This window comes from Acaromyces ingoldii (assembly GCF_003144295.1).
Source record: "Acaromyces ingoldii strain MCA 4198 unplaced genomic scaffold FA10scaffold_11, whole genome shotgun sequence".
NCBI lineage: Eukaryota > Fungi > Basidiomycota > Exobasidiomycetes > Exobasidiales > Cryptobasidiaceae > Acaromyces > Acaromyces ingoldii.
This window is the reverse complement of record NW_020290257.1, coordinates 152,039-170,641: the sequence shown is the minus strand read 5'-3', so window position 1 is coordinate 170,641 and position 18,603 is coordinate 152,039. Positions and strand designations below refer to the sequence as shown.

Below are 18,603 nucleotides of genomic sequence, written 5' to 3'. Positions count from 1 at the left end.
GGCCGCGTCCTTGGTCGTCATCGCGCCCGCGCACAGGCAGACAAATTGGTGCACAGACACAAGGGACAGAGGGGGAGATTGTCGGTCCGGGAGGCGCGGCTCAGGAGACGATGCGCAGTCTCCGCTCGCTGTGCTCCTAATCCAGAAAAATAACACAATGAGCGAGAAACGCCCTGTCCCTCTTTCCCCGTCCGCCCTCGCCTCCGCCCGTTCCCTACTTCTTCACCTGGGTTTCGGCTTCGGAGCTAGTGTGCCAGCGCGGCGTTGGATTTGTCGTCTTGGCGGCTGGTGAAGTCATGGGATTAGACAGGGAGAACCGCGCACGAAGGGCGTGCCCCGCCCCGTTCGTCTGAGAGAGTGTCGGTCCTATAAATGGCGCCCATGTTTCCATCACGGTTCCCTCTGTCCCTCTCTCTCTTCTGTCTCCAACTTGCAGTGCTTCCTCCGTCGCTTTATACGCCGTCGTGATGATGCTGCTGCTGCTACAGCGGTGGTGCACAATGACTACCACTTCGCTGTCGTCCTTGTCGTCGTCGTCGCATACGCTCCTCTGCCTCGTCCTTCTCCTCGCCCTCTTGTCCTCCTTTCACTCGACTGCCGAGGGCGCCATCAACATCCGCGGCCCACCGCAGCCGCAGCCCTCGTTTGTGGACCTCAACCGGCGCGCAGACATGTATGCGCGCGCACCCTCCGTCGGTGCTCAGCTGCATTCGCGCGCGCCCCAGCCTCTGCCGGCCGGTGCGCCTGCGCCAGCGCCAGCACCAGCAAATGAACAAGTACAGCGGGACCGACCTGCCAAGCCACAGCCAACACCGACATCGGGCAGTCCCAGGCCGCAAACCGCTGCCGGTGGTGTAGTACGACAGCAGCAGAACCAGGCCGCAGCAGCTGCAGCGAGCGCGGGGTACGACGCAAAGAGCCGGCCGACGAGGGGCGCCGACTTGGACAAGCGCGAGGCCGTCAAGCGGGCATTTGTGGAAAATTACGGTTTCTACGAGCAGTATGCGTTTGGAAGCGACATGCTCAAACCGGCTACCAAGGTTCGTCCCAATCTTGCCCTTTTTCTTTGTCGTGACTGGCTGATGAAACTTGCTGCGATGGCAGAAAGCGGAGAACAACTCAATCTTGGCTGGGTGGGGCGGCACGGCCGTCGACAGCCTCTCGACGATGATCCTCATGGGCCTCCAGGACAGCCCGCAGTACCATCGCGCCGTCGAGCACAGCCGACGAATCGATTTCACGAGGACGCACGAGGGCGCAGACCAGGAGGGAGAGCCCAGGGTGGGCGTCGTCTCGATTTTCGAAACGACGATTCGCTACATTGGAGGTCTGCTCAGCGCCTACCAGCTCGGTGGAGAGAGGGCGCAGGACCGTTTCATGGTGCAGCAGATGCAGACGCTCGCCGATGGGCTCAGCTTTGGGTGGGACAAGGGCCACCGCATCCCGTTCAACTATGTCCAGATCAACGCGACTCCTCCACGGCCCGACGACAGCAGCGACACGGCCAATCTGGCCGAGGCTGGAAGCTTGCTGCTGGAGTGGCACTCGCTCTCGCAGTACTCGCAGAACAGCACCTACGGGGCACTGGCGATGCAGAGCATGCGTGCCATCATGGAGAGCAAGGGTGCTTTTCCTGGTCTTTTTCCCCAGAACATCTGGCCGGGCAACGAGAGCTACAAGGATGACTACCACACCTACGGTGGCGGTACCGACAGCTTCTATGTATGATTCTGCCTTTCTCACGGTTGTCGCCATCGCACAGACTGACTGGACCTCTCCAATCTTCAGGAGTATCTGGTCAAGTATCCTTACCTGATCGGCGAGGGGCCGAACAGCGACTTTTACAAGCTTTACGAACAGAGCATGGATTCCGTCCAGAAGCATCTCGTCTCCAAAAGTGGTCTCAACGGGTGAGCGCAAGATCTCCTATTCTTTCGTTCTACATGCTGCTGCAGAGCCATTCGAGCTGATATCCAGAGGTGGACAGCATCGTCTTCCTGACCGACTACAGCGAAAAGGTGGCAAACGGCACCATCAACATCTTTTCGCACCTGGCTTGCTTCGCGGGCGGCAACATGGCCATGGCTGGCCGCCTCCTGAAGCGCGACGAGTGGACGACGCTGGGCCTGCAGCTTGCCGAGTCGTGCGCGCGCGTACAGCTCGGCACGTCGCTCAAGATTGCGCCCTCGGCCTGGGGCTGGTACGACGGCGACAAGCAGGCCAAAGGGTGGACGTACGTCAGCACGCCGCGCCGGCTGCACTACAACAAGGAGGGCTTCTTTGTCACCAACACCGACTGGGTCAACCGGCCCGAGATTCTCGAGTCGGTGTTTTATGCATACAGGATCACGGGCCAGCAGTTCTGGAGAGACTATGCCTGGACCTTTTTCCAGCAGTGGAAGCAGTACTGCGATACTGGCTCGGGCTGGGCGGGCATTGTCAACGTCAATGACGACTCGTGGGTGCTCTCTTACCTCCCAGCCTTCCCCCAATTCTTGGCTAAATATCTCTTCATACAGCACGGGCCTGTACGACTCGCAGCAGACGTTCCTCTTTGCTGAGACATTCAAGTACCTCTATCTCATCTTTGACGACCCGGACGCCTTTTCCCTCGACGAGTACGGTGAGCCAGTCTCCTCCTCTCCTCCATCTCTTCAAGCGCTGACAAAAGGTCCCAGTGCTCACGACCGAGGGCCACCCCTTCAAGGTAAAGCCCAACCCGGAATTTGGCAAGATCCAGGGTACCTTGTAAGCCGCAATCCCTTCTTTTTTCTGTGTGTGCTCTGCTTGTGCTGGGCTTATGAGATGTCTCGACAGCCACTATGATCAGGTTGGCAAGACGGTCAACACATCGGCGCAGGTCTCGACGCAGTCAGGCAGCCCGGCCTCGTCTCCGCTCTTCATCGACAAGGCACCCGATCGTGCGGCCAGCAGCGCATCAGGCGCCACCGCTGCGCAGGGCCAGCCACAGCAGCTGACGATGGGCGGCGGCATGAGCGGCTCGGCGCACACGCTCAAGGAGTTTCTCCCACCCAGCATGCCGCTGAGCGCAGCAAAGGCATGCTTCAGCGGCATTCCACAACACCTTGATGTGGTTGGTCATTGAAAGAAAAAAAAGAGACGCTCCCTCACTTTGTTTCCCATCCCAACTCGCGTCGTGAGGGAGTAGTTCCTTTCTCCAAACCCACGAACAATGACACTGACGATGGGTCACACAAACAAACGCAGGATACTGTCCTCTGTCGGCTCCTCGGCAGCAAGCTCTTTATCTTTTCGCTCCCCTTTCTCATCATTCTCGCCTACAAGGCTTCGACCCGCCTCCAGTCGATGCTCCTCCGCGACAGCAACGGCTACCTGCCCCGACCGCCGCTGCGTCGTCCTGCTGGGCCAGCTTCTTCTGAAAAGTAGCGCTACCTTCTCCTTCACGTTGTGCTGTCAATAATGATTCTCTTCCGTGCCTCGAGTGTCTTAGGCCGGTCCATCGACGAGAGGGGAAGGGCGGTGCAGGCTCAGACAGAAAGTCAACGCGCGAGAGAAGAGGATGGCTTCCAGGAGATGATCGTCGTTGCTCAGAAAGAACAGAAAGAAAATGTCAATAGTTACAGCTTCGCCTTTGGCGGTGCCTCGTCCCTGTCTGCCACCGCCGCCTCTGCTGCACCTTTAACAGGCGCCGTGTCAAAGAGAATGACATTGACGGTAATGTCGTCACGGTACCGCCTGCTCTCGGGGGCGGGGATGGCGAGGAGACCCGCGACGCGCTCGCGATTGCCGCCGCCGAGTGCGTTGCGGACCAGGTGCGTCGACAGGTTGTCGTCCTGGAACGTGTAGAGGGACTCCTTTGCCTTTGTGAGCGGGTGCTCCTGTGACTGCGACGAGGGCGCCGTCGGTGCAGGTGCAGCTGTCGTCGGTGCGGGTGCAGACGAGGCAGGTAGTGACGGTGCAGCCGGCGCAGAGGAAAAGCAGCGCTGCTGCAGCTCCGAGGCCGAGAGGGTGCCGCGCTGGCCCTGGAGATGAGCCGCGACGAGGCCGACGACTTCCTCGTTGGACATCATGTCCCACAGACCATCGGTGGCCATGACGATGAACTTGAGCTGCCGGCTGCTCTTGGATGCTCCTGCATCGACCCGCTTCCACGAGACGACGGGCTCGGCCGTGACGTAGGGCGGCGTGAGGAGGTGGCGGGGTGCGCCGCGGATCGAGGCGCGCTCGGCAGGCGGCAAAAAGGCGTCGTAGAGGCGGTCCTGCAGCGACTTGTCCCACTTGTACCGTGCATCGCCAAACGCGCGCGTGGGCTCGAGGCCGCCGAGGACACGGCCGCGCATGATGACGTGGTCGGCCTCCGAGGCGGGGTGCTCGGACCGCATGCGCTTGGCCTCGTCGGCATTGCGGCCCGTCTGGTCCTTCGAGAGCGCCTCAACGTGCCAGCGCCGGGCATCGGCATCCCACCAGCCCGCGACGGCACGGCTGTCGCCAGTGCATGCAACGTAGATGTCGCCCCGGGCACTGTCGACGTAGGTGAGGAGGGCACAGCTGCCGCTCAGCGCAGGCAGCATCGTCTCGTAGGCGCTCCGCTTCGTCGCCGTCGACACGCTGTCCATGCTCGACGACGAGGGCGAGACGGGAAAGATGCTGTGGGCGAGCGACGACAGGCTCCGCGTCGATCCTCCGTGCTGGGCGGCGCCACTGCCACTGCCACTGCCACTGCTGCTGCTATTCGAGATGGAGCTCCTCGACAGCTCGTACTCCTTGAGCAGCTCGACGGGCGTGTTGACAATCTCCTTGTCCAGGCCCCTGAAGGCCTTGATGATAGCCCGCTTGACAATCTCGGGGTCCCCGTCGAGGCCCGAGCCAGCGGCATTGACGCTTCCTGATGATGACGACGACGACGACGACGACGACTCGGGCCCGCCAAAGAGGATGCGCCAGAGCTTCGAGGGCATGGCGGCCTTTGCCCGGGCGATCTGGCCGTACTCGCCCGCCTCACGAATAACCTTTTCCAGCTCGAGGGCGACGAATGCAATGAGCTGGAGCGACAACCGTCAGCTGTGATGGCAGCAGCAGGAGTGTGAGGAAAGAGATGACGTACCTTCTGGGAGAGGAGCGTGCTGGTGTGGTAGCCTGCATGGCCGTCCATGATGGCAAAGAAGCTCAGGTTTCCCCGCGGGCCCTGCTGGTTGTCCCGCTCGACAATGACCTCGGCGCGCTTGTCCTCGATGGGCTCGTTGGACGCCACGCTGTTGGTGTCGTAGCGCGTGACGATGCATGGCCCGGCGCTGCCCTCGACGCGCGTCGACACCTCGTGCTCCGTCAGCCGCTGGTCCACCTCGTCGGCGGTGAGCGAGGTGATGATCTTGGAGCCGACCGACATGGTGCCCGTCGCCCGGTCAATCTGGCGGACAGGGATCGAAAAGGTGGTGCGGTGCGCGCTGGAGAAGTAGCGCTGCGCCGATGATGACGGTGACTTTTTGTCAGGCCGGAGCCAGTACCAGTAGGCCCCAATGGCGGCGACGCTGCCCGAGGCACCGACAAAGAACCACTCTCGCCGGGCACGCTGCCGGTCGTTGGGTGGTCTTCGGCCGCCCGACGCTGCGGTGCCGACGCCTGCTGCTCCTCCTGCGCCTGCGCCTGTCCCTGCTCCTGCGGCGCTGCTCGAAGCCGTGCTCGAGGAGGCAACCGTCTGCGAGGTACTCCCGCTCCCGCCCTTTGTCGTCACAGACCGTCGAGCAGAGACGAACGACGCGGCCAGACGAGTGGAGGAGGAGCTGGGGCTGGAACTGACGCCGTGACCCGCAAGAACGAGGAGCCGTCTAGAGGGACCCATGCCCCCTGGGTTGGCAGGGACGAGAGAAGAAGAAAGAGAGAGAGAAGGGGAGAAAGAAAGCGGCAGAAAGAGGCAGCCTGCCGTGTCCTCCTGGCGAGGGGTTTTAGGGAGAGAAAGGGAAGGAGGAGGAGGGGGGCCGAGCCGTGGAGAAAGAAGACTGTCAGGCAAAGTCGGATTTTTTATTTTCTCTCTCTTCGGACTGGCCCTGGCTAAACGGGCCTGGCTGACGGGGCCTAGCTAAGGAATCTGCGCGTGGCGACGTCCGTGCGTAGCGCCTCCATCTCTCGCCATCACAAAGAGGGGCGCGTCCCTGCCTGCCGCCTGCCTGCCGCACGACTGGCCGTGACTGATCAGGATGGGTGAGTGGGCTGGCCGAAAGCATGTGACGTCACAAGGAGACTGATGCGCTGCCGAGCATAGACGCCGCGCTGCAAAAGGCCCTCTTGGACAGGGTGTACGACAAGCGCAAGGCGGCCACCCTCGACCTCGAAAGGTGCGTCGTTTCCGCGCCTCGTCTCCCTCTCCTTCCTCCTCTTAGCTTTAGCTGACTTGCGTGTGTGCGAGCGTGTCAACAGGCAGGTCCGGGAGGCACTGGCCAAGAACGACCGAGCGCGCATCAACGTCTTTGTGGAGCAGCTCACCTCGCTGCTCAACAGCAACCTGCCCTCGTCGTCGTCTTCCTCGTCCAACAGCCCGCAGAGCGTCAATGCGCGCAACGGCGCTCTCATCGGCCTGGCGGGCGTGGCCATTGCCCTCGGCATCGAAATCGCCCCATATCTTCAGACCATTGTCCCGCCCATTCTCGTGTGCTTTGCAGATCCTGACAGCAAGATACGGTATGTGCAGCCCTCCGCCTTCCGCAAGTGGCATGCCCCTGGCTGACCAAGGCACACTGCCCACAGCTACTTTGCCTGCGAGAGCTTCTACAACATCGCAAAGGTCTGCAAGGGCGAGATTCTCATGTACTTCAACGAGACCTTCGACGCTCTTTCCCGGGTGAGTCTCTCCTTTACACTAAGTGAGCGTCCACAGCGACTGACTTCCTAGTCGCAAAACAGCTCGCTGCCGACTCGGAGCTGTCGGTCAAGAACGGCGCAGAGCTGCTGGACCGGCTGCTCAAGGACATTGTGTGCGAGGCAGCACCCCACTACGTGTCGCAGTACCAGGACACGGCCCTGATCCGCGCTCGCCAGGACTCGTCCGAGGGCAACCTCGGCGGCGCTGCCGAGCTCGACGTGGCACGGGAAAAGGCGCACCACCACTCACATCGCCACGACGCGGTGCGAGACGGCAGGCACGAGATCGACGAAGACGGTGCTGGCGACGGCGGCGGAGATAAAGTCTTTTCCCTCGCGCGATTCGTGCCCCTGCTCGCCGAGCGCATGTACGTTCTCTCGCCCTTTACGCGCAACTACCTCGTGAGCTGGGTCACTGTCCTCGACTCGGTTCCCGATCTGGAGCTCGTCAGCTTCCTGCCCAGCTTCCTCGACGGCCTGCTCAAGTACCTCAGCGACCCCAACACCGACGTGCGCGTCGCCACGGCCAATGTCCTGGCCGACTTTCTTCGAGAGATCCGCGAGGCAGCAGAGGTGGCGCGGATACGAGGCGAGGCGGAGGCGAGACGGGCACAGAAGGAGAAAGAGAAGCAGGCGCAGAGCCAGGAGCGGGTCGCAGCGGTGGACGAGGGTGCTGAAGAAGAGAAGAGGGAAGCAGATGGAGAAGAAGGGCCCAAGGAAGGCGCAGAGGAGCACGAGGAAAAGGACGAGGCGCTAGAGGAGGGCGACGAGGACTGGATGCCCGCGCCAGAGGTGCGCATCGACTATGCCGCCATCATGGAGATCCTCATCAACCACATCACATACCCAGGTTCGTACGTCCCTTTAGAGCCTTCTGTGGCTACCTGACTCACGCACCAACCCTGGCTGTCCCCCTCACACAGACGAAGAGATCCAGGCAACGACGCTGCAGTGGATCGCAGAGCTCCTCGTCGTCATCAAGGACGTCGTGGTGCCCTTTGTTCCCAGGCTGATTCCCGCCATCCTGCCCAGCCTGGCCCACCACAGCCCGGCGATCCAGACGGCTGCCAATGTGACGAATGCGAATCTGTACCAAGTCGTGCAGTCTCTCTCGTGGGCCACCTCGGCGTCGCTCTCGTCGCAGCCAGAGGCCGAGCCGATCCCGTTGGCGAAACAAAAGGAGCGAGCGCCACTGAGCCAGGGTGTCGCCTCGCCACGCGTTCGGTCATCCTCCAACGCGGACGACGTGGAGCCAATCACCGGCGCCCTGGGCATCTCCATCGATGGCACGGGAGAGGCAGGAGCTGGGCTAGGAGGCGAGGTGGCGCCCAATGATCCCTTTGACTTGCAGACGACGGTCAATGTCCTGACGCTGCAGCTCATCGACGAGCACGAGGAGACGCGCGTCACTGCGCTGGAGTGGCTCCTCATGCTCCACCAAAAGGCGCCCCGCAGGATCCTGTCCATCGACGACGGTACCTTTCCTGCGCTCCTCAAGACGCTCTCGGACCCGTCAGAGGAAGTCATCAAGTGCGACCTGCGCCTGCTGGCCCAGATGTCGGGCGCCTCAGACGAGGCGTACAACTCGTACCTGGCCAACCTCGTGAGCTTGTTCAGCACCGACCGCCGGCTCCTCGAGGCACGGGGAAGCCTCATCATCCGGCAGCTCTGCACCTCGCTGCACACGGAGCGCGTCTTTCGCACCCTGGCAGAGATCCTGGAGCGCGACGAGGATCTCGAGTTTGCGTCCATCATGGTGACGAACCTGTCGATGATCCTCATCACCTCGCCAGAGCTGAGCGACTTCCGCAAGCGGCTCAAGAATCTCGACTCAAAGGACGGCTCGCAGCTCTTCAACAGCCTCTACAGGAGCTGGTGCCATAATGCCGTGGCGACATTCAGCCTGTGTCTCTTGGCGCAGGCCTACGAGCACGCCGCCAACCTGCTGCCCATCTTTGCCGAGCTCGAAATGACGGTGGGCCTGCTGATCCAGATCGACAAGCTCGTGCAGCTCCTCGAGTCTCCCATCTTTACCGCCCTGCGGCTCCAGCTCCTCGAGCCGGATCGCCACCCGTTTCTGTTCAAGTGCCTGTACGGCATCCTGATGCTCCTGCCGCAGTCGTCGGCCTTTGCGACGCTGCGCAACCGCCTCAATGCCGTCAATGGGCTCGGCTACCTCAACGTCGTGCCGCGCGCCACGTCGGCCTCTGTCTCGTCGTCGTCGTCGGCATCCTCTGCGGCCGCCACTGCCGCGTCCAAGAGCCGCGTCGGCTCGGGCAAGGACGACATCAAGTGGGCCGAGCTGCTCACCCACTTCCGAGCCGTGCAGGCACGACACGAGCGAAGCCGGCGCGTCGCCCATTCTGCATCGTCTCCCTCTTCAGCAACGACGTCGGCGGCGGTCGGCGGCGGAGGAGCCGCTGGTGGCGGAAACTATCGGCAGGGCGTAAATGCAGGCGGGCGGATACAGGGTCTTCCGGCCTCGTCGGCGGCTGCTTCTTCGTCGACTGCATTGAGGTCCAGGGCTCCGTCGGCGAGCTTGGTCAATGGATCGAACACGGCAAGTGGAGGTGCCGCACGGAAGAAGCTCAATGGTGCACAGGGCCAGCAGGGACAAGTACAAGGGCAGGGGCAAGCACAGACGGGCCGCGCGAGTCTTCAGAGTCCGCTGAACCCCGCGCGGAGCAGGCCAGAGGCCCAGGCTGCGCAGCCGGCGTCGTCGTTCTTTGGGCTCCCGTCGGTGGGCAGCGGCGCCTCGCCCGCTGCGACGACGACGGCCACGCCTGGCTCGACGTCGACGGCGACGAGCAGGCCCACGTCGCCCGTCGACAGTCGAAGACCGCAGCCGCCTGGGATCCAGCGGACGCTGAGCGGCGCGACGCCAAACGCTGCGAGGAGGCAGTGATGGACACTCTCCAATCTCTCTCTCAAAAGACACACACCCATTCTCTCTCTAATCAATAGAAGAAGATGCCATTTGTTTTTAAACACACAAAAAGGGAATGAGAACAGAAAGAGATCTAAGCTGACCCATTCGCAACAGTCGCGAGCGGCTCGTTTGCATCTTCTGCTGCCCGCTGACCCGCTGCCTCGAGCACGCTGGTGGTGCTCTTGGGCGGCGCCGAGTCCGTCACGACGACGGGCGCGTCGCTCTCTGCAATCTTGCCGCGCTTGCCGAGCCCCATGGCCGTCAGTTCCTCTTCTCGCTTCAGCGCCGCGTCCCACCCTTCCTCGAATGCGCCACCGTCGGTGGCCGGGTCCGCGAGGCTGTCTGCAATCGCGCGTTGCTTGCTCCGCTTCGTCTCTTGCAGCTCCACCTTCCAGCCCTTGACGACGTCGCTGGCGGCGCTCGGCGCATATGTCCGCGCAAACAGCGCCGCCTCTGGGATCCTCCCTGCCTCCTCGAGCAGCTTCACGCAGCCCTTGGCATCGCCGAGCTGCAACCGGGCCGCAAAGGCGACATTCGTCTGGCCCTTTGCCGCCGCCTGCGTCGCCACGTGCTCCAGCACGTCGCGGTTGCCCGTCGAGGTGGCTAGCAGGAGCAGCGCAGAGAGGTCGTTTGCCTTTTCAAAGCACTCGCGCGCCAGCGTCAAGTTCCACTGGCCCAGCGCCTTGTCGCCAATCGTCCGCCAGCGCGGTTCGCTGCCGGCCTCGGGGCCCGTCTGGGCAATCGAGAGAGCCGTGTCAAAGTCGTCCAGCGACACAGCGAGGTCAAACTTGTGATCCGGGTCTGTCGATACCTCAAGCGCCATCTTTCGGAGGTCTGCAAGAGAGGAAAAAGTCATCCAGAGTCAGCTGAATGATCCTGACAGTTCCATCGAGCAGCTCCGGCTACTCACCCTGAGACTCGAGGAAGCGGGCCACCCTGTTGCGCTGCTCGGCGGGAATGGTGTGGAGGAGCTCCTCTGCGCCGGCATAGTCCTTTCTCAGAATCGCAGTCTGGTACTCGACAACCGCGAGCGAGAGAGCAAAGCTGTAGATGGACACATCCTTGTCGACGAGGTAGACGCGGCCGTGCGAGGGCAGGTAGCCCAGCAGGTACAACTCGTTGTCCGTGTGGTTGATTGTGTGCGTCTGCTCGCCCACCAGGTACTGGATTCTGTTCTGGGCATTGGTGTAGATGAGGCACTCGCCCGTCCACTTTGCAGTCCGGACGCTGGAATGTATGAGGAGTGTCAGCACAAAGGACCTGCGTACCTTCCACGAGGAGAAGCCATCGACACTCACACCTCGGCAATCTCTGTGACGACATCAAAAGAATCCTCCACGCCGTCATCCTCGACCGGTGCGCCCGAGTCGAGATAGTCTTGATATGCCTGTCGGTCGAAGCGGAGAACATAGAACGACTCTTCGCCTGCAATCGCCACCAGCTCGCCCGTTGTAGACCAGTAGATCTGTTTGAATAGGAAAGATTAGTGTCGAGATGAAGCAATAGAAGGGGACAGCAGCCAATGACCTACATTCTTTGCCTCGACGTCTATCCTCCGGATCAGCGCGCCAGTCTCCCAGTCGTAGAAGCAGACAAAGCCGGTGCCAATGACGCCGAGGAGGGCACCACCCTTGATGTCCTCTACGGCGTAGGGAATCGTGACGAGACCGGATCGCTCTCTGAAGTTCCTGAAAACCTTGACGACGGACCCAGCCTCGCGCACAGCGTATGTGTTGCTGTCACTGGCCCATGCAAAGCCGAGACCGGCGCCGAAAGCCTTGTTCCGCCATGCCAGGGCCGTGTAGATGATGTACTCGCCGTCGCCACAGACGGTGACGAAGCGGCCGTTGGGTGAGTGCTGCAGCAGCTGCGCATACACCTCCGTGCTGCCCATCTCTCGAGTGCCTGCCGCAATCCTCTGGCCGTCTACAAGGCTCTCGTCTGGTGGTCATGCTCAAGGGTTAGCATTCTTCTCCACCTAGAGTCATCCGTCGACAAAGATACCCACTGTCATTGGCGCCCAAGTTTGCGCTCAGCACCTCTGCGCCCTTTGCCCAAACGACTTTTCCGCTGCCGTCCATGCTGACGCTGGGCTCCTCCTTGCCCAGCTTGACGACAACGGCACCTTCGTCATATCCCAGAGCCACATCATTGCCCGTCTTTCGGTAGGCCACACACCACGCCCTCTCGAGGCCGTAGTCGAGCGTCGATTCGAGGCGGTAGGTGTTGCTGTGCCACAGCTTCACTGTCCCGTCTTCGCTGCCCGAGATGATGAGGGGCAGTGCCGGGTGGAAGCAGGCAAACGAGACATTGGACGTGTGTCCCTCGAGCGTCTGAATGCAAGACTTGGAGATGTAGTCCCAGATCTTGATTGTCCGATCGTCGCCCGTCGTGACCAGGTATGGCTTCTCTCCGCCGTGGTAGTACTCGACGTAGTTGACACCCTTGTCGTGGGCCTCGAGCGTAAAGTTGGCCATGCTCGAGCCCAGCGTCCACACTTTGACAGTCCTGTCCAGGCAGGCAGAGGCAAACGAGTTGGAGTCCTTGGGGTTGAACGAGAGATTCATGATGTAGTGCGTGTGTCCCTCGAATGTCTGTCACAGATCATGCATTAGCCATCTCAAAGCTTTTCCTATGTCAGAAGGATAAAGATGAGACTGCTCACCTGAACGTGCCGCCAGTTCTTGTCCCAGTCCCACATCTTGATCGTCATGTCATCACTGCCCGTCAGGACGTAGCTGCCCGTGGGGTGGACGGCGAGGCAACGAATGTAGTCGGGATGTGCCTCAAAAGTCGTCACCTTTTCGTGGGTATTGTAGTTGAAGCACCGCAGCTGGAAGTCATCGCTGCCGGCAACGAACCAGTTCTTGCGCGCGATGAACTTGACGCAGCGGACGGGCACCTCGGTGACCTCGAACGTCTTGACGAGCGCCCCAGTCTCATAGTTCCAGATGTTGACGCTGCCCGAGTACAGGCCGGCGAGCAGCCATGGCTCCGTCGGGTGGAAGTCGACGCTCTTGACCCGGTCGGACCGGGCAAAGAGCTTGCGATTGATGTCGAGCAGCATCGTTCTGGCTGACGCTGGGCTGTCGACGTCTGGAGAGCTTCTTCTGGTGGCCGATGCACGTCGTTGAGAAGTCGACGCTTGACTTCAAAGTCGACTAGCTGGCGCGCACGTGACGCGACTCTTCTACAAACGACCACCATCTCTACACGCCATGCTGACGGACAATGCCTATAGACTTTACATTGCTGCATTATCACATTGCGAATCGCACACGCAGAGAGGGAGGTAGGAGGAAGCGAGGATGGAACTTCCAAGATTGCACGATTGATGCAGCTGTATACTACTTGGCGTTGGCCCACACCCGACTCCTTCCAATCTATCCCTTCCTCCCCTACAGCGTTCTCCTTAACGCTGCACTCCCGTGTAGATCGGGTTCTTCTTCTCGTGGATGGGCGCCTGTCCCTCTGGTGACCCCGGGATCTTCTTTGCCAATTTCTATTGGAATTCACACAACATATGTCAACGTCCAGCTCCAGAGCAGAAAGAAAGGGACAGACTCACGAGCTTGTCGAACACACATTGGTTGAGTGTTTCTGGGAATTGCCGAGCGTTAGAGCGTTCGTCCACGTCTGCTTCCGATGATCATACTCACTCTCTGGCTTCCGGCACAAGTAGAATTCCTGGTCGCAGGGAGAAAGAGAGAAAGAAAACAGAGGTCAGATTAGGAAGATTGACCTGTACCCGCGTCACTCACCTGGTTGTGTCGTTCCAAGCATTGCCAATGATCCTCCCATTCCTTTCCACAGTTTTCGCTAAGCTTCTTGATCCTGGTTTGTGTAATGGCAAGTTGTAAGCTTCGCGAACCCCCCTATCGACGTAAAGGCTAAGAGAAGCGGCCAAGAGGGATCACTCACAAATCTTGAGCACACCGTGTGACGCGCCTCCCCTCCTTAAGACAGTGTTCCGGATCCCTGCTCTCGTTCTTGCAGAGCATAAAGTCCTCGTTGTACGACTTGCAGTGCTCGCCGAGGAAGAAGGCGGCCGACTTGAGAGGCGCGCTCGTGGTCCCCACCTCGTCGACGTGCGGCTGGCCCGACGGCGCCAGCGAGGGCTCGATGTAGGGCGTCGAGGGGAACCGCGCATCTCTGTGTGTGGCCATCTTGACGGAGGGAGCGGTGCTTTCCTGGTGTGCTGAGGAGGCGCAATCGGCGACGGCAACGACCAGGAAGATGTGAGCGCGACCGGTCGACCGCCAATCGTCTTGGCCCAATTGGTTAGGGCCGTAAAGCCACGCGAGCAGACGGATGCGACCCAGCTCCTCCGCGCACGTGCAAAAGCCCGCCCGACCAAAATTTTTAAAATTTCAAAAGCTTTGTTAAAAGTTGCGAAGGGAAGGTCTCTAGCCAGAAAGAAGAGTCGGTTGGTCAGGAGAGCACCACCACTAGCAGCAGCAACAGCAGCCATGGCGACGTTCAAGTCTAGCATGGCGCCGGTGCCATCGGCCAGCGACTTTCTCGACATTGTGCTGTCCAAGACGCAGCGAAAGACGCCGACGGTGGTGCACCCGGGATGGAAGATCACGAGAATTCGGTCGTTCTACTCGCGCAAGGTCATGTTCACAAAGGACGCCTTCACCGAGAAGCTCGATGCCATCCTCTCGGACTTTCCCATCCTCGACAACCTGCACCCCTTCACCTCGTCGCTGATGAAGTGGGTGTTTTGAGCCAGAAGATTTGTGCAAGTATCTCTGTAGGCTGACAGAAACACTTTCCAGCGTCCTCTATGACAAGAATCACTACAAGCTGGCGCTTGGCCAGCTCAACACGGCGCGGCATCTCATCGACTCGGTGGCTAAGGACTACGTGCGTCTCATCAAGTTTGGCGACTCGCTCTACCGCTGCAAGCAGCTCAAGCGGTCTGCGCTTGGTCGGTGAGTGTCATATACGTCTGTATGCGGGTCTCAGTGGCTGACCCACAAGATGATGCTCGTCTCAGCATGGCGACGATCATGAAGCGACAAAAGGACCCATTGGCATACCTGGAGCAGGTCCGCCAGCACATTTCCCGTCTGCCGTCCATCGACCCGTCGACGCGGACGCTGCTCATCTGCGGCTACCCAAACGTGGGCAAGTCGTCGTTCATCAACAAGGTCACCCGGGCCGATGTCGACGTGCAGCCGTACGCATTCACGACCAAGTCGCTCTTTGTCGGCCACATGGACTACAAGTACCTGCGCTGGCAGGTCATCGACACGCCGGGCATCCTCGACCACCCGCTCGAGGAGATGAACACCATCGAAATGCAGAGCATCACCGCCCTTGCCCACCTTCGCAGCGCCGTGCTGTACTTTATGGACCTCAGCGAGCAGTGTGGCTACTCGATCGAGGCTCAGGTCCAGCTCTTCAACAGCATCAAGCCCCTCTTTTCCAACAAGCCGACGATGCTCATCATCAACAAGATTGATGTCCAGCGCCTCGATACCCTCGACGCCGAACGTGCCGCCCTCGTCCGCGGCCTCGTCGACGAGTCCGACGGCAAGGTGCAGCTGGCGGAGATCTCGACATTCACGGAAGAGGGCATCATGGAGGCGCGCAATGCCGCATGCGAGGCGCTGCTGGCCATGCGTCTCGACGCCAAGCAAAAAGGCGGCAAGGTCAATACGATTCTCAACCGCATCCACGTCTCGCAGCCCAAGCGGCGCGACGAGGTGGAACGCAAGCCCTTCATCCCCGAAGCGGTCGCCAATGGCTCTCGTAGAAAGTTCGAAAAGGACGACCCGGAACGGAGGCAGATCGAACGCGACGACGAGGAGGCACACGGCGGTGCTGGCGTGTACAACCTCGACATGAAGAAGCGGTACATGCTCGAGGACGACTCGTGGAAGTACGACACGATCCCCGAGATCCGCAACGGCAAGAACGTGGCCGACTTCATCGACCCGGACATTCTCGACAAGCTCGAGGCACTCGAGGCCGAGGAGGAGAAGCTGGAAAATGACGGTTTCTACGACGAGAGCGAGGAGGAGATCGAGGATGATGAGGCACGCGATGTCCGCGAGGCTGCTGAGGCGATCCGACGACGGCGCGAGGAGGCAAAGGGCTTCTCGCAGGACCGCAAGAAGCTCAAGGCGCGTGCGCGTGTGCCGCGGAAGCTGCAGACGCGGACATTTAGCGAAATGAGCGAGAAGCTCAGGAGCCTCGGCATCGACCCCAGCAGCATCACCGCACGCGCAGAGCTACTGGCAAAGGCAAAGGGTCTCAGCGTTGCCGGTGGCAAGCGAAAGCGCAGCGGTGCTGCGGCTGATAGCGACGACGATGAGGAGATGATGGACGGAGCGGAGGACGAGGATGCATGGGAGGAGGACGACGGTGACAACGAGGGCATGGACGTGGACGGCGAGGATGGCGACGGCCCTTCGACGCGGGCTCGCAAGGCGAGGCGGTCCGACACGGGGAGTCGTCTGGCGACGGCGCGCCGCGCATCGTCGAACCTGTCGAACCGAAAAAAGTCCGGAGGCAGGCCCACATCGCGCGCAGGCCCCGTGCGCATCCCCGCGAGCAACCGGCAGCTCGCGGGCCTCAAGAACGATGCACAGGCATCCAAGGCACGCGAGCTCAAGGACCTGGGCATTCGCCAGCGCAACTGGCACGCAAAGGCCGGCGAGTCGGACCGTGCCATCAAGGAGACGAAGCCAAAGTGGCTCTTTTCCGGAAAGCGCGGCAAGGGCACCACGCGGAGCCGGTAGTCTTCCTCCAGCACACACACTCTCTCTTTCTGCCTCGTGTTTCTGTATATCTTCCACTCTACAATGCATGTCTCTACTACCACAATGGCGACGTACAGCAGAGAGAGAAAGATGGCGTGCGACGGCGCTCGCACTCATTGACTCTCGTCCATGGCGTCCTCCTCTTCCTGGCCCGCACTCGCCGGCTGCTCCTTTGCCCACTCGACAAAGTCGTCAATCTGACTCGGCCAGGCCGCTGTTGTTCTTTCCTCATCAGCTTAGTCCTCCCCAGATAGCTTGGCTTCCTTGAAACTGCATGCTCACCATCAAAATCGTGTGTCTTGAACTCCTCATCGATCTCCTTTGTAAAGTCGAGAAACTGCAGAGCATACCTCCTCGCGTCAGCTTCTCACCATTCATGAACAAGGTAGGAGAGGATGGCACAGCACGCACCAGGGTCCATGTGTCCTTGCTGATAGCCCGGTTGCCGCCCTTTTCCGCGAGAAACTTCTTCCAGAGCCGGAGCTGGCGCGGTGTGAATGTGCCTTTGCGGTCCGGCGTCCCGTTGCCCTGGAAAGTGGGACTGTGTGGCAGGACAAGGTCCCAGAATGCAACGGCAGACTCGAGAGCTTCATGCCCGGGAATAGTTAGTCGCCAGGTGTCTGAGAGAGCGACACATTCATGGCCCACTCACGAAGACTCTTTTGCCCCTCTGGTCGTGCAAAAGTGTAGGTGAACTCGTACGTCCGCGCAAAGAGACCCCCCTTTGCCTCGCTCGCCCGCTCGCCGCGAACCGGTGCGTCCTGCTCGAGCTCCTGGCGTAACCGTGGAAGAAGCCGCTTCTGTGCCTCGGCGTCCTCGCACGGCTGGCCGTCTGCAATGGTGCGCCAGCCAGCGATGTAGTCGTCGCGCCGAAAGGTGCCCAATGAAGGCGACTTGAGGTAGAAGGAGAGCGGCAGCATGACGACGTCTTCGGGGCTGATCGAGAGCGCCTCGCACATCTCCATGGCCCCCTCGATTGTGATGTCTGTCCCATCGTCGTCTGTAATCCTCGTCAAAGTGAGCTACAGGAGACAAAGGGAGAAAAGACAGCACGGCACGCGCTCAGCTGCTCACCCTTGAATTCATCAAACATCCTCCCTAGCTTCTCCCGACTCTCCTTTTCTTGCTTCTTGTCGGCCCCACCCCCGCCCGCCGCCTTGGCCGCGTTCGTCATGGCCGTCTCATCGGTGAAAAAGGCATCGACAGCCCGGTCGAGCTTGTAGCTGTGGGTCTTGAGGAGCCGCTGGGCGTCGGCCTGCGTCGCGTTTGTGACGCTGCGCAGCTGGCGGACGAGCGCCTCGCGCGATTTTGCCGTGGAAGAGGACTTAGGCACGGCGAATTGGTCAGCTTCTGCGAAGACTCTGACCAGACGAAAGGGAAAGGACGGAGGTTGGGGGAGCATGTGAACTTACCATGTTGCTGCGAGGCGCGCTCGAATTTCGGCGGGGTGAGAGGAAAAGGAGGGAAATGAGACCGGCAACGAGTGCCGCAAGGATCAGCTGCAAGACAGTCGACGACAACGTGGTGGCAGGGGCCTCAGGACTGCGATGGTCAAATTGGACGGACTGAAGAGAGACGTTGGACTCGGTGAGTGGAGCGAGAGTGTTGGAGTTGGGAAGGCGCTATAAAGTCACGTGTTTTTTCGTTGCTCGCTCACAACCTCTTCATTGGCATTGTTCCCCTCTACGAAATTCGCTGCTTCACGGTATTGCAACGGTATTGGAAGGCATGCGCTGATGTCAATACTGCGAGAGGGCGCTTTTCGTTATTGCAACACCCTGAGAATGTAGGATGTCAACCAAAATCACATGCTGCCTCTATTGTGCAGTGATGCTTCCAGGAAGAACAAGACCGACGATTGCTGAGCTGACCCCGGAATGGCTTAGCTACGGCGAAGATGCCGTAGCCCTCGGTTGTGACGAGAGTGAGGGTGGCGGTGACCAGCTTTGTAAGTGACTACATGGGAGATTGCGCAAAAATTGTTTGACGTAGTTGTAGCGTTAGCTTTACTCGGACGCAGCCTCCGGCCTCTCTCACCGCGGCATCCTGGCGGTGTGCTGGGGC

The 18,603-nt window shown here is 60.5% G+C and overlaps 7 protein-coding genes across 7 annotated transcripts; 3 read left to right on the top strand and 4 right to left on the bottom strand.

Annotated features, from left to right (window-relative positions):
- Positions 1-990: 990 nt before the first annotated feature.
- On the top strand, positions 991-2,755 carry FA10DRAFT_256934 (seven-hairpin glycosidase; the record flags this gene model as incomplete). The annotated part of the gene is made up of 6 exons (XM_025519828.1): positions 991-1,040; positions 1,105-1,722; positions 1,789-1,910; positions 1,988-2,458; positions 2,520-2,623; positions 2,679-2,755. Exons 1-6 carry the CDS (start codon positions 1,020-1,022, stop codon positions 2,750-2,752), a joined length of 1,410 nt encoding a protein of 469 aa, XP_025373774.1. The 5' UTR covers positions 991-1,019.
- A 486-nt stretch (positions 2,756-3,241) lies between these two features.
- On the bottom strand, positions 3,242-5,979 carry FA10DRAFT_246281 (protein serine/threonine phosphatase 2C). Its single transcript, XM_025519404.1, has 2 exons — positions 5,087-5,979; positions 3,242-5,024 (listed from the first exon to the last, which is right to left on the bottom strand). Exons 1-2 carry the CDS (start codon positions 5,819-5,821, stop codon positions 3,600-3,602), a joined length of 2,160 nt encoding a protein of 719 aa, XP_025373773.1. The 5' UTR covers positions 5,822-5,979; the 3' UTR covers positions 3,242-3,599.
- Positions 5,980-6,237: 258 nt separating this feature from the next.
- Positions 6,238-9,211, top strand: FA10DRAFT_214327 (ARM repeat-containing protein; the record flags this gene model as incomplete). The annotated part of the gene is made up of 5 exons (XM_025518475.1): positions 6,238-6,314; positions 6,397-6,657; positions 6,724-6,817; positions 6,880-7,687; positions 7,761-9,211. Coding segments are annotated over 5 exons (2,691 nt in total), but the record flags the coding sequence as incomplete, so codon positions are not given.
- Positions 9,212-9,803: 592 nt separating this feature from the next.
- FA10DRAFT_270125 (putative SEC27-coatomer complex beta subunit) lies at positions 9,804-12,895 on the bottom strand. Its single transcript, XM_025523008.1, has 6 exons — positions 12,432-12,895; positions 11,775-12,360; positions 11,298-11,707; positions 11,065-11,231; positions 10,677-10,993; positions 9,804-10,600 (listed from the first exon to the last, which is right to left on the bottom strand). Exons 1-6 carry the CDS (start codon positions 12,831-12,833, stop codon positions 9,858-9,860), a joined length of 2,625 nt encoding a protein of 874 aa, XP_025373771.1. The 5' UTR covers positions 12,834-12,895; the 3' UTR covers positions 9,804-9,857.
- Positions 12,896-12,998: 103 nt separating this feature from the next.
- On the bottom strand, positions 12,999-14,035 carry FA10DRAFT_270124 (putative NADH dehydrogenase 22K chain precursor). The gene is made up of 5 exons (XM_025523007.1): positions 13,688-14,035; positions 13,528-13,600; positions 13,426-13,453; positions 13,335-13,366; positions 12,999-13,268 (listed from the first exon to the last, which is right to left on the bottom strand). Exons 1-5 carry the CDS (start codon positions 13,930-13,932, stop codon positions 13,179-13,181), a joined length of 468 nt encoding a protein of 155 aa, XP_025373770.1. The 5' UTR covers positions 13,933-14,035; the 3' UTR covers positions 12,999-13,178.
- A 127-nt stretch (positions 14,036-14,162) lies between these two features.
- Positions 14,163-16,877, top strand: FA10DRAFT_282206 (putative NOG1-nucleolar G-protein required for 60S ribosomal subunit biogenesis). Its single transcript, XM_025523754.1, has 3 exons — positions 14,163-14,483; positions 14,548-14,703; positions 14,769-16,877. Exons 1-3 carry the CDS (start codon positions 14,236-14,238, stop codon positions 16,516-16,518), a joined length of 2,154 nt encoding a protein of 717 aa, XP_025373769.1. The 5' UTR covers positions 14,163-14,235; the 3' UTR covers positions 16,519-16,877.
- On the bottom strand, positions 16,544-18,061 carry FA10DRAFT_246265 (DUF298-domain-containing protein). Its single transcript, XM_025519403.1, has 6 exons — positions 17,952-18,061; positions 17,614-17,863; positions 17,192-17,539; positions 16,951-17,126; positions 16,822-16,876; positions 16,544-16,753 (listed from the first exon to the last, which is right to left on the bottom strand). Exons 1-6 carry the CDS (start codon positions 17,952-17,954, stop codon positions 16,653-16,655), a joined length of 933 nt encoding a protein of 310 aa, XP_025373768.1. The 5' UTR covers positions 17,955-18,061; the 3' UTR covers positions 16,544-16,652.
- Positions 18,062-18,603: the final 542 nt, after the last annotated feature.